We start from the raw sequence: 11321 nt of genomic DNA, 5'->3' as shown, positions 1-11321 counted from the left end.
GGCATGCAGACCTCTGAAGTATGTAATATTCATCATTTCATGTGAAACATGCACACATGTGAGGTACTGAGGGGTGAATGACTTGGAAAAAAAAAAAAAAAGGATTACTTTGTGTAGGTTGTTACTATTCCGTCACTGAGTCAAATGTGGTAATGCAACCCCATGGTTGTAACAGACCATAGCTCTGCATGGTTGAGATCTCACCCTTCTGCTAACGTTTGGTACAATATATGCACAGTGTTTCTCTAGATTCTCAGAACTGAGATGATTTTTGTATTGCAATGAGAAAAAAAATGAATTAGTGCCTAAAGGCCAAAAGAGGCGAGAGTTTCTTTCTCTGCTAATCTATTGATAATCAAGATATATGACATAGGCATTCATGCAGTACATAGGAAGATAATAAACTGAAGCTAGGTGAAGACTGGCATTTTTTGCATATGACTACTACTTTTATGTAGCCACTGATTTGCAAGAGTTACAGAAAATCTTCATTTGATCTTCTGGAGGGCATTGCAGAGGATCCCCATCTCGCCTGTAAAGAAAACAATCAGAATAATTAGTTCTACAGCTAGCTCATTTCTAACATTCCTGTATATATTTTTATTCATAGTTATATAACTGGACACATTTATGTAGGTCATACTGGAGTACGGTATTCAGAGTCAGCCCTTCACTTTCATCAGACATACAAGGTTGGCTTATAGGATCAGGAATGCTGATTTTTGGCAGGGTAGCCAATGTTAGGGAAAAAAACATACCATGAGAAAACTAGAAACAAAAATGAATATGTAAATAAGCCAAACTTCTCTTGTTTACTAAAAACAGCTAGAGACACAGATCAGAAACCATTGCAGGGTCTCTAAGTTTTCCTAGCACCTCCAGTTAAAATGGATATTTCTGATGTGACTAACTCTAGTCAAGTGAAAATGCTATTTTGAAGCTTGGCTATAATTAGAAAGGAATTTTTTACAATAAAAGAGATTCCTGATGCTTGATCATGGTCAAGCTCAGAGCACAAAGGGCAAAGACAAAATCTGCTTTGTGGTTACTGTGGTTTCTGATTTGAGCTTAGAGGTGTTCAGGCTAACAGATCCATAATTCCTTACTGTTGATAGTGTCAGCTAAGTTCTTCAGCTGCTTTGCATTGTCCAAGACTTCAATCCTCTGGGTGTAGGGATTGTACCGAACAGAGAAAGGACGAGGGATTGTTTGAGCAAATTTCCTGAGGCAAAAATAGAAAAACACATATGAACATTAAAAGCTCTGTTTTTCAGCAACTCTTCTCAGTTGGCATGTACATTTGCTGATGAGGGGAATATCTATGGGAGGAAGCGATTGAAATTCCTGCTGAGTGAGATGAGACACGTGGTGTTCTGTAATATGCTTGAGTCTTCATTTGTCCTTACCACCTCTAGTTTTTCCATACAAATCTAATTATTCTATGCTTCTCCTCATACAGAACAACTACATAGCTATCAGTATTTGCCAAAAAATAAGACCTAATTTTCCTTTCAGTAATGCAAAATCTTGATCCTTGTCTACAATTTCTGGGAAAGCAAAGTCAAATATTATGCCATCCTGAAGTATCAGGGAACAGGAATACTTCGGGCCAGGTCACTGAAAAATGAGTTGGTGGAGTGAAGCTGTCACCCTTATTCTCAGTCTTCTGTGCCACAAAATAGTTAACTCCATGTCAGAAACATTAAGATTTAAGTATCTTGGGATAACACTAATTTGCATTACCACAGAATTGTAGAAGGGAGAACTGAGTGGGAAATCATGGTCAAAGCTATTGTTCCAGGCTCTTTGCAGGCCCCAGCAGGATACTGGTTTATATATCTGCTTCAGATTACAGAAGTTTTTGCTGAAGGAGGAAAGAAAGCGCACAAGGGTTGATTTTGAAGCCTCACTGTATAGGCTGTGATTCAGCATGTTTAATCCCATAGTCCCAGAACAGTGGAATATGTTGGATGCCAATTCTACATTGCTCCTCAGTTTAGCCCGAATTATTAACAGATAAGCCCATTGTTTCCAATAGAACTCAGTGTGAGCAGGCCACAAGGTGTGACAACAGGAAACAATTATGCAGGCTGTGATGAAAGAATTTAGTATTACCAGTTCAGCTTTTCCAAGTAAAAAGGTCCTCTTTAGAGAATGGTCCTCTTAAATCTCTGCTGCAAGTAAGACCCTTGCTAGAAGATGAATACTTATGGGTGAAATATTTCAGGTCAACCTCAGAAGCATTTTTTAGGGAGGTGTTCTATTACACACACAAACTCATCCACGTGCAATCCACCAACACAGGCACTGAAGCAAAACCTTCAGCTCTGTTTAACCAGTTTCCAATTCTATTTTTGAAACAAGTGTAAGAAGCAATAAAATCTATAGGGTAAGGCAACATCTTCTTTTTCTCTTTAGAGTAAGGCTTTCTCCTCAGCTAGAGAAATACCCTGTGAAAGTAGAAACTGTATGCAGTAAGTTAATAGCATAATCCAGACAAGAAAGTTATCTTTTCCAATTATTGCACCACAGAAAAAGGCAGGAGTAGAGGCTGCATGTTTATGATGACTGAAGAAACAGTAGGGAAGGTAGCTAGAAATACCTAGCATCGGGGAGCCTGGGGCAGGTGAATGTCTTGGGTCTTGGTTTGTATTAATCCGCAAATAGGAGAAAGTGGAAGAGAGAAAGAAAAATAAAGAAGAGATGGCAGATCTGGGACAAGTCCCTGTATAGCATCTGCTGTGAAAGATTTATTGAGTGTGAACAAGACTAATCCCCAGATGCTTGGCTAATGTCCAGAAGGAATGTTGTTGTTGATACTGTTATTGAAGAAAAATAGAAATATTTCTGTGAGGTGGAACCCAAGCTGAACCCCAAGTACAGTCTGAGCCAGTTCTGTTTCAAGAACCAGGACTGAAACTGGACCTTTGCTTCAAAGTTTTGTACTGGAACTGAATTTGTATTTGAGTCACAGATGACTGAAAGATTTATTAAGTAGCCCTGTAGGCTTGTAAACACACTGTTGGTAACAAGCTGGAGGCTCTGTATTAAGCTAACAACAGAGGCCTCAGGACTGGGGATATTAGGCTTGCTGGTAGTTTTGTATAGTTGTAATATCAGTTGTCTACTGACCATGTAGCTATTACCCAATTTTCCCAAGTTTTTCTCAATTCTGAAAATAATAATAATAATAAAATAAAAAATAAAAATAATTAAAAAAAATCTGTTTTATAATTCTTAGTGTTAATCATTTTTATAGAGGCAGGAATATAAAGTAGTCATGAGGTACAGGGTGAATTAAGTCTGACCCTAAAGTATGATGTAACATAAAGGACTATTAGAGGGCTGATAAATGAGGCCTAAAGGCATGAGGGTAAGATGGGATAGAATGGAATGGGTCAGGATAGGGTAGGTTAGGATAGGATAGGATAGTACGGGATGGGATAGGATAAACTGGGATAGGATGGGATAGGATGGGATGGGATAGGATGAGATGGGATGGGATGGGATGGGATGGGATGGGATGGGATGGGATGGGATGGGATGGGATGGGATGGGATGAGATGAGATGGGACAGGGGAGGGGAGGAGAGGGGAGGGAAATGGAGAGGAGGAAAGGGAAAGGGAGGAGTGGGGAGAGTAGGATAAGGTAGGATAGGTCAGATGATGCTGTGGTCCCTAGGCTATCAGTGGATCCAACTGATCAAGTGTTCATAGTAACTTAGGAGCTGAGAGAAAACAAAAACTAGACAAACAAAAAACCCATGGATACAATTTGAGAAGAGAAAAAAGAGCCAAAAAATATGTAAAGCATATTAGAAAAGATATCAATGACCCTGAACAGGCCTTGGGCTAAGAAGGAAGAAAGGAAATGTAAACATCTTTCTCCTCCTCAGGAAAGAGAGGAGGAAATATTATTTATTAGCATCACAATCTTGCTCTGAAGACCTCAGGAGATGCTGATAACTTGACAGCTCCACCCCCTACCCCCAGACTAAAACTGACCAAGACACAAAAGAAAGTGTAAGGGTGAATGTAGGTTGAAAAGAAAAGGGAGAAAACACAAGGAAATTTTTAAAAATAATGATGTTTAACTATATTATTGTTAAATAAACTTGTTTTGCCTTTATATATATATATATATATATGTGGTATAATATATAAAGATATATATATTTAATATATTTTGGTTAAACAGATGAAACTCTTAATTAGAGTAACCATAAGGTCTTGGATTCATATATCTATGGCTTTACTACCCATAAGAAGAGTCTGAGTGTAGCAACTGTTTAGACTCTTAGAGAATTGTACAACTTTTTCTAAAGCTTCTCAAAACATTTCTGTTAAACCAATACCTGTTACAACAGTGAGATCTGTTGTATTTGCAGTGGGTGAGGAACTGGGTTATATATGAAATGAGTGGCTTACCTTAGCTTTTCTTTTGCATCATTAAAACTTTCAGCAACAAAGTAGATAGGCTGGAACTCAGTAACAGTGTACTCCTGCACAGAAGTGTTCTCGAGAACAAGAGGCCGAATCTCAGGCTTACTTGATAAACAGTACTACAAGCAAAATGGTAAGAAATATGGTTCAGTTAAATAGTGCTTTCATTTGTTATAAAAAGAAAGATAGATCTCCTGAATATCACCCACCTTTATGGAGGAAAAACCTGCTGCTATCAAATACTAATTATATGGTAACTTAATAGGGAAGAAGCAGCTGAGACATTTATATGTACATACACTGACACATTAAATTAGATAGAGCACTTCAACAAAATATAACATTATATACTACAAAGTATGAAGCAAAATAAGGATCTAAAGACAGACAGAAGATATATTTGAGAAATTTTAAAAATCCAGGCATAAACTGCATAACATAACTGAGATATTGTTTTAAAGAACATACCTGCAGCTCCCCAAATGAAGACAGCAGCCCAGCACCATATGCCTTTAGTGAATCTCCTTCCTTACATAGCCCAAACTCCACAGTAAACCAATAAACCTAGCAAAAAAAATTATACAGAACATGACTACTTGATCAGAAAGGACAGGTTCACATCAGTGATTTGAATGCCTTTAGAATTTGCATTTCTATTTAAAATGTTGCTGTATGTCAAACAGCAAATGTATAAACACAGGAAATGCCCTCACAGATTGAATTCTTCTGAGAGGGCCATACTAGACTCAGTGTGTCTGCAAATTCAACTGCCTGACAAAAAAGTGTTATGCTTTACCGCGCTTACATTTGTCAGCAGAGCAGAGACAATGAAAACATAACAATAAAATTTCATTTTGACTGGACAACCCAGCTGAATTTTGAACCTTTGATGATAGAAGTATGTTTCCTGTTTTCCTCAGAGGGTGTTTGGCTGCAGCAGCACAGAAGAAATGAGCTTTTATAGTAATAGCAGACCCTAGTGTGTAGCCTCACTCAACTTTTTGCTCTGTCACTATATGTTTGAAGGGACACTCACTCAAAAAACAAAACAAAACAAAACAAAACAAAACAAAAAAAAAAAAAACAAAAAAAAAAACAGAAAAACACCTCCTTCATCTATCAAAAACAGCAAAGACAATGCAGGATTTTTCCTGCATTGATTTGGCACTGGTGACAATAATCTCATATGCATATCCTGCTGTAGAGTCACAGTTCTCCCAGTGCAGGATTCAGACGGGTCACTGATTGCAGAGGACGTTATCTGTTTGGCAGGATATAAGAAAAGGGACCCTGGCAGGTAGAAGAGTTACTGAAGCTGTCTTCCAAAATTTCCCAGCGGCATGTAGTAACACTTAGTCTCTTCTTGCCCAATGTTTGTGCTGGAGGAAGTCTTGTCCAACCCTCTGTTTTCAATCACAACTGTCACTTTGAATAAGAGGTGCCAAAACTATTTTCCTTTAGTGCAACTGTTTCAGGGTGGGGTTTTCCAATCATGGACTTCACTCTGTTCTCATTCAACTCTATGGGAGTTCTATCAGTGACCTCAGTGGCAGCAGAATTAAAGCAACACAGGGTGCCTTGGAGAACTGAGATCTCATTTATTAAATTACCGTAGCAAGTTTCTCGATGAAATCATCTGGAGCTCCCAGAGATGCCAGTCCAATTTCCTGCAACAATAAACCATTATTCTTCAAGTCATTTATTGCAAACATTCTTCCTGTCTTGTCTTATGTAATTTCTCCCATTTTAAATGTTACCATCTCATACTACCACACACAAATGTTTACAGGACATGTTCATATCATGCACCATCAATTTTAAACCAGAAACCTCTCCAGAAATGAACAAAAGGGTCCTGTCTAAGTGTTATTTATGAGGCATGACTCTTTAGGTCTGCTTTAAAAGCCATTGAGGTCAAACAAAATTTTCATCAAACCTACAATGCACACCAAAGAGAATGATAGTCAAGGGGAGATAAATCAATCACATTCATACACCTTAAATATTTATCTCTGCTTCAGTGTGTCCTTACTACAAGAGCTTTCTTGCAGCCTTGAAAGAGAGCTTGTTTGGTTGGGTTGGTTATTTTTTGTTTGTTTGTTTGTTTTCCAAAAATCAGGGCATGATTTGAAAAAGCTACTTCATACCTTGGGAGCTAATAGAAATTTTCCTAGGAAGCACGCAGTATCTGAATTCAGAAGACAGCTAGGCAAGACTGTATAATAACCAGGTGTTTTTCTCAGTTCACTCCAGTGTGAACTGAACACCAAGAATCACCCACCCCTCTGCCCTCCCCACACCAAAAGCATTGGAACAGCTAATGCCGTGGTAAATTCTAGTAAGCCAAAGGACAGTAGGGCTTATCTTGAAGCAGTGCCTGGCAAAGGGTTTTCCTGAGAGCAAAACTGAATGCTATTAATTACATCAAATCAACTTCTGTTATGTGAGCAAGATGTTACATCAAGATTGTTATCCCTTCCTTCCCTAGATCATTCTGTCCTTCTGGCCCACCACTCTCTATCCTTCTTTCCGTCCTTCTTCCTGCCTTTCTCTTTGCCTTCCCTTCCTTGAGTTTCTTTTTGATTCTTTCTGTCTATGCCTTTCTGTTTTTTCTTGTTCTATGGTAAGATGCAGCCAAAAGTTTACTTCTTCCCTGAGGTTTGGCTTCTTTTCCAGTCATGCCAGCACTACTGAAGAGAAAGCTTTACTCCAGACTTCTTCCACGCTTACAGATAGGACAATTCCTCACTTCACATTTCTGGGATAGCTTCTTTCATGTCTTCAATAGAAAAAAGTACCTTCACTTTTTCTAGTGTTTGGACTACAGAGTGAATTGATAACCCATCTGACTCATGAGCAGTTCAGCTTTTCCCAGAAGTATCAGCATCTACAAAGAAGTTTTTAGATGATTTTTTTCTCAAAAGGCTTGCCTGTAAAAAGCAACCCACACAAGACAGACTTTTGGGGTGTGGGTACACAAGATCACCTATGTGATTTGTGACTAGATTTCAATAGGTCACAACTCACAACCTGCATTGCATCATCCGCACTTTCATACAGTTTTAGCCAGGTGCATAGCAATGTTCTCTCTTACGTTCGGACTTGGTTCTTCACAACTCTTTAGAACATACTACCTGTAGATATTTGTAATTTCAGTACCTATCAATTATGAACTAAATCTTAACATTCAGATGACCAAAAAGCAAGGAAAATAATTAACACCATTTGTTTTTTTGAAATGGTGACTCAGCTGACTTCATCCATACTTGAACAATAACATTGAAAGTGGATTATCCCTCATCCATTCCCATTTCATCACATTCTATGTCATCCCATGCCATGCCATGCCATGCCATGCCATACTGTGCCAGTAGTATAAATACTAGGTAACTTACCTGGGAAAACTGAGCAAAACTGGGATCAGCAAAAAGAGGCACATGTCCTAGCAGCTCATGGCAAATATCACTGCAGGAAAATATGACGTGGGTAAATTTAATTTAGGAAATGCACTCCTACAAGGAAATAATGCTGAGAAATCTTGGAGTAAATTTTTCCTGTGATGAGAAGGTTTGCACTGCTATGACTTTTCAGTGGTTTTATCATACATCAGTCAAAGAAAGGATATGTTACTTGTTTTTCTTCATGGAAGGAAATGATGCTTCCAACTGTCCACTTCCTCAGCTCAGGAAAACAAGGAAGAAATCACCTCACCAAAGGAAACATGCACTTTTCTGTCTCAGGGACAGGAAATAGTTTTAGATGAAGCTCGTGCAAGAGACATCTCAGGAGCCCAGCCCCATTTGCTGTTCAGGCATAGAACCCCCACTGAAAGACAAGAGCTCTCCCTTCCTCAGGTGGAGCTGTTTTCATCATGAGTTGAACTAGTCAAGGTCTGTGCAAGATGTTTACAGGACAGGCACCTGAAGAGCAGGCATTCAAGGAGATGCATGCCCAGAAAAACTGGGTTCCACCAAAACAACTCAACAAGAACTGAATTGGGAATGTCAGAGGCCAGGGTCTCAGATGCCATCTAAGATGTGAAGTATGTAATTCACTGCACTCTCCCAGAGACAGAACATGAGACTTGTAGGAACTGCGTAACAGACGGGGTTGGCAGTGAGGCTTTCCAGTGTACCATTTGCCCAGTTTGCCTGGACATTTTCTGAGGAGGTGATAGCAAAACATATTCCAGTGTGTCTTTGTGCAAGATGGGAATAGGGTGAGGAGAAGCAGGGAGGAAAATTAGAAGAATAAGGAATGGAAAAATTGAGGGGAAAGGGAAGTTATGGGAAGAAATAGAGACCAAAGAAACAGTGAGGGAGGGTCAGAAGAGCTGCAGTAATATGAAGCAGAGGAAGAAGAGAACTTACTCACTTGAAAACAGCAAGTGGAAAAGGACAACAGACAGAGATAGAGAGAAAAAATATAAAATGTTAAAAGAAAAGGAGTCACTTACATGGGCTTCATTTATCTTGCTACCTGAAGTTTGCTTGCATCATGTTGAACCATTTCTGCATTATATTTCACACTTTGGATGTTAATAGGTAAGCTAAATGTTTTTGTACACTGCTCTTGCACCATCCAGCCACAATGCTAGCAAGTCTTCAGGTAGCAAAGCTGTCTGATCAATCCCAGAAGAACTTTCAGAAGTGGATACAGCTTACTAAAAAGACTAGAAACCTTCAAATAGTGTTTTCAGAAGAGTAGTCATTTGTCTGCTCTCTGTTAGATCTGTTCCCAGGAGTGTTCTGGAGTCCTGCATTGTTATTATCAATTGGCCTGACCCTACAATGTTACTTACTTTCTGTTCCAAAATACTTACGGCTCTGGTGTGTACATAGGTTTGGATGCATGACGAATATACTGTGTAGAGTGAAATACTCGGAATGCCAGCCCAGCCAAGAAATCCCGAGAGGAGAGCAAGCCTGCAACAGGACGCAGGCGAAATCCAGTGCAGGCTGAAGAGGCAAAACATGGCATGTCAAAATCACCTAAGATGCTTGATTTATCCTTACCTGGACACCTTGCAGTAAAAGAACATTTTTAATTTTTTTTCTTTGTTCTACCTATGTTAAATTCAATTACTAAAGAGCAGGGAATTTTCTACCCACATGTACCACCATCATAACATCTGAGCATCTGTACCATTGTACTGCTGAAACTTTTAGAGAGGAATATGAGACAGTCTAAATCATGTGACCAAGTGCTCACAGAAAGTCTCTGTGAAAGCATCACCCCCACAGACATTTGGGGTTTGGCATGTTTGTTTTGTTTTTTTGATAAGGTTTTTCCATTTGTCTGTATTTGTTTTAATGATTCAAACATACTCTGCAAGAACTTTGAAACATCTTCAAGCTGGGGAATGTTATCCTCCCGGTAGCCACAGTACTTCTCCAGCAGTGGGAACACGTGGTTATGTTCATAACAAGCATGAGTTGGATAGAGATTCTTCAGCTCTCTGAAGACGGTGCCCCAAGTTTTCTTTTCTTCTTCTGTATAGGTAACTCGAGGAATAGGCTGACCACTGAAGAGAATGAAAAAAAAAAAAAAAAAAAAAAAGGTGCACTCAATAGGAGTGACAGAGAAATTGTCCAGTGTTACCACTGTCTCACTCGGGAGCTTTCCATATGCTGGAAGTTGCAGGAAGTTGCAGGAAGGAAGACACCTTGGCTCTGACATTCAGGTGCAAAAATCACCCATTCCTAGGTAATGGCTGGGAATAACTCACTGAACTCAGATGAGAACTCAGATCTTGCTGAGCTTAGAGAAAAGAAGGCTCCGGGAAGACCTCACTGTGGTCTTTCAATACTTGAAGGGAGCATATAAATAGGAGGGGGAACAGCTGTTTACAAGAGTGGATAGTGGTAGGACAAAGGGAAATGGTTATAAACTGAGACAGGGAAGGTTTAGGTTAGATATTAGGAGGAAGTTTTTCACACAGAAGGTGGTGATGCACTGGAACAGGTTGCCCAAGGAGGCTGTGGATGCCCCATTCCTCGAGGCATTCAAGGCCAGGGTGGATGTGGCTCTGGGCGGCCTGGTCTGGTGGTTGGCAACCCTGCACATAGCAGGGTGTTGAAACTGGATGATCATTGTGGTCCTTTTCAACCCAGGCCAATCTGTGTTTCTATGAGAAAGAGGCCTTCAGTCCACTTCTTTCACAGTGGTGACATAAATTAGTGCTTATTTGTCTTACTGAAATGTTCTTTTAAAAATATTAACTGGATAATGATTTCAGTTTCTTTCCATTACCAGGTATGGAACAGCTGTTGAATTTCTTGCTCTAATGCACACAACATTAATTGTCTTTGTTGAAACAGGGAAACCATCATCTCCAGAAAACTGCTTTGTGGGGGTCAGAGAAACTCCAGGGTGGGTTTTATGCTACAACAGGTGCAAACTTCAGCTAGTTTGACTTTTTTTATTGTAATAAGTAATTTTGAGTCAAATCCCACCCTCAGGCCTCCATGTACTTAGCTCATGTTGAAGCTAGCAGGTATTAAGACAGTCACAAGCAATGTGTTTTGGCCTCCTGTGAATAGTCAATTCCTTAGCAATAATGATAGGGCCATAGGTGAATCCATCAGCTTTGAAAAATCAAAGGGTTTTAAGTAACTTAATAGGGTTAACATCACTGCTGGAATAACGCTGAAGCTTTCCAAGCCCCAGAGACCCATTGTTAACTCTTGATGACACACCACCATTCCACTCTCTCATTTTTTCATTGAGCCTCAGGGCAGCTGCACTGGAGCACCGTCATTTTCTGTACCTCTGTATCAGCCCTCCTTGATCTGTGGAGCTTTAAACATAAGGTTGGATTATGAAGCTTGCTGGGGGATTTTTGTTTCTATAGAACGTCTAAGTAATCCTCAGCCACCT

General features: G+C 39.6%; 1 protein-coding gene across 1 annotated transcript in view; it reads right to left on the bottom strand.

The window, feature by feature from the left end:
- Positions 1–423: 423 nt before the first annotated feature.
- The window catches only part of PAH (phenylalanine hydroxylase), a 34587-nt gene continuing 23689 nt past the window's right edge, over positions 424–11321 (bottom strand). The window contains exons 6-13 of the mRNA XM_072349232.1: positions 9770–9966; positions 9265–9400; positions 7838–7907; positions 6053–6109; positions 4911–5006; positions 4428–4561; positions 1107–1222; positions 424–532 (exon numbers count right to left, since the gene is read on the bottom strand). Coding sequence (XP_072205333.1) covers positions 489–532; positions 1107–1222; positions 4428–4561; positions 4911–5006; positions 6053–6109; positions 7838–7907; positions 9265–9400; positions 9770–9966 — 850 coding nt within the window. The 3' untranslated portion in view covers positions 424–488. The remainder of the gene's footprint in view (positions 533–1106; positions 1223–4427; positions 4562–4910; positions 5007–6052; positions 6110–7837; positions 7908–9264; positions 9401–9769; positions 9967–11321) is intronic.

Source organism: Excalfactoria chinensis, chromosome 1, assembly GCF_039878825.1.
Source record: "Excalfactoria chinensis isolate bCotChi1 chromosome 1, bCotChi1.hap2, whole genome shotgun sequence".
Lineage (NCBI taxonomy): Eukaryota > Metazoa > Chordata > Aves > Galliformes > Phasianidae > Excalfactoria > Excalfactoria chinensis.
Note: the sequence above shows the minus strand (reverse complement) of the source record. Positions and strands in the feature narration are given on the sequence as shown.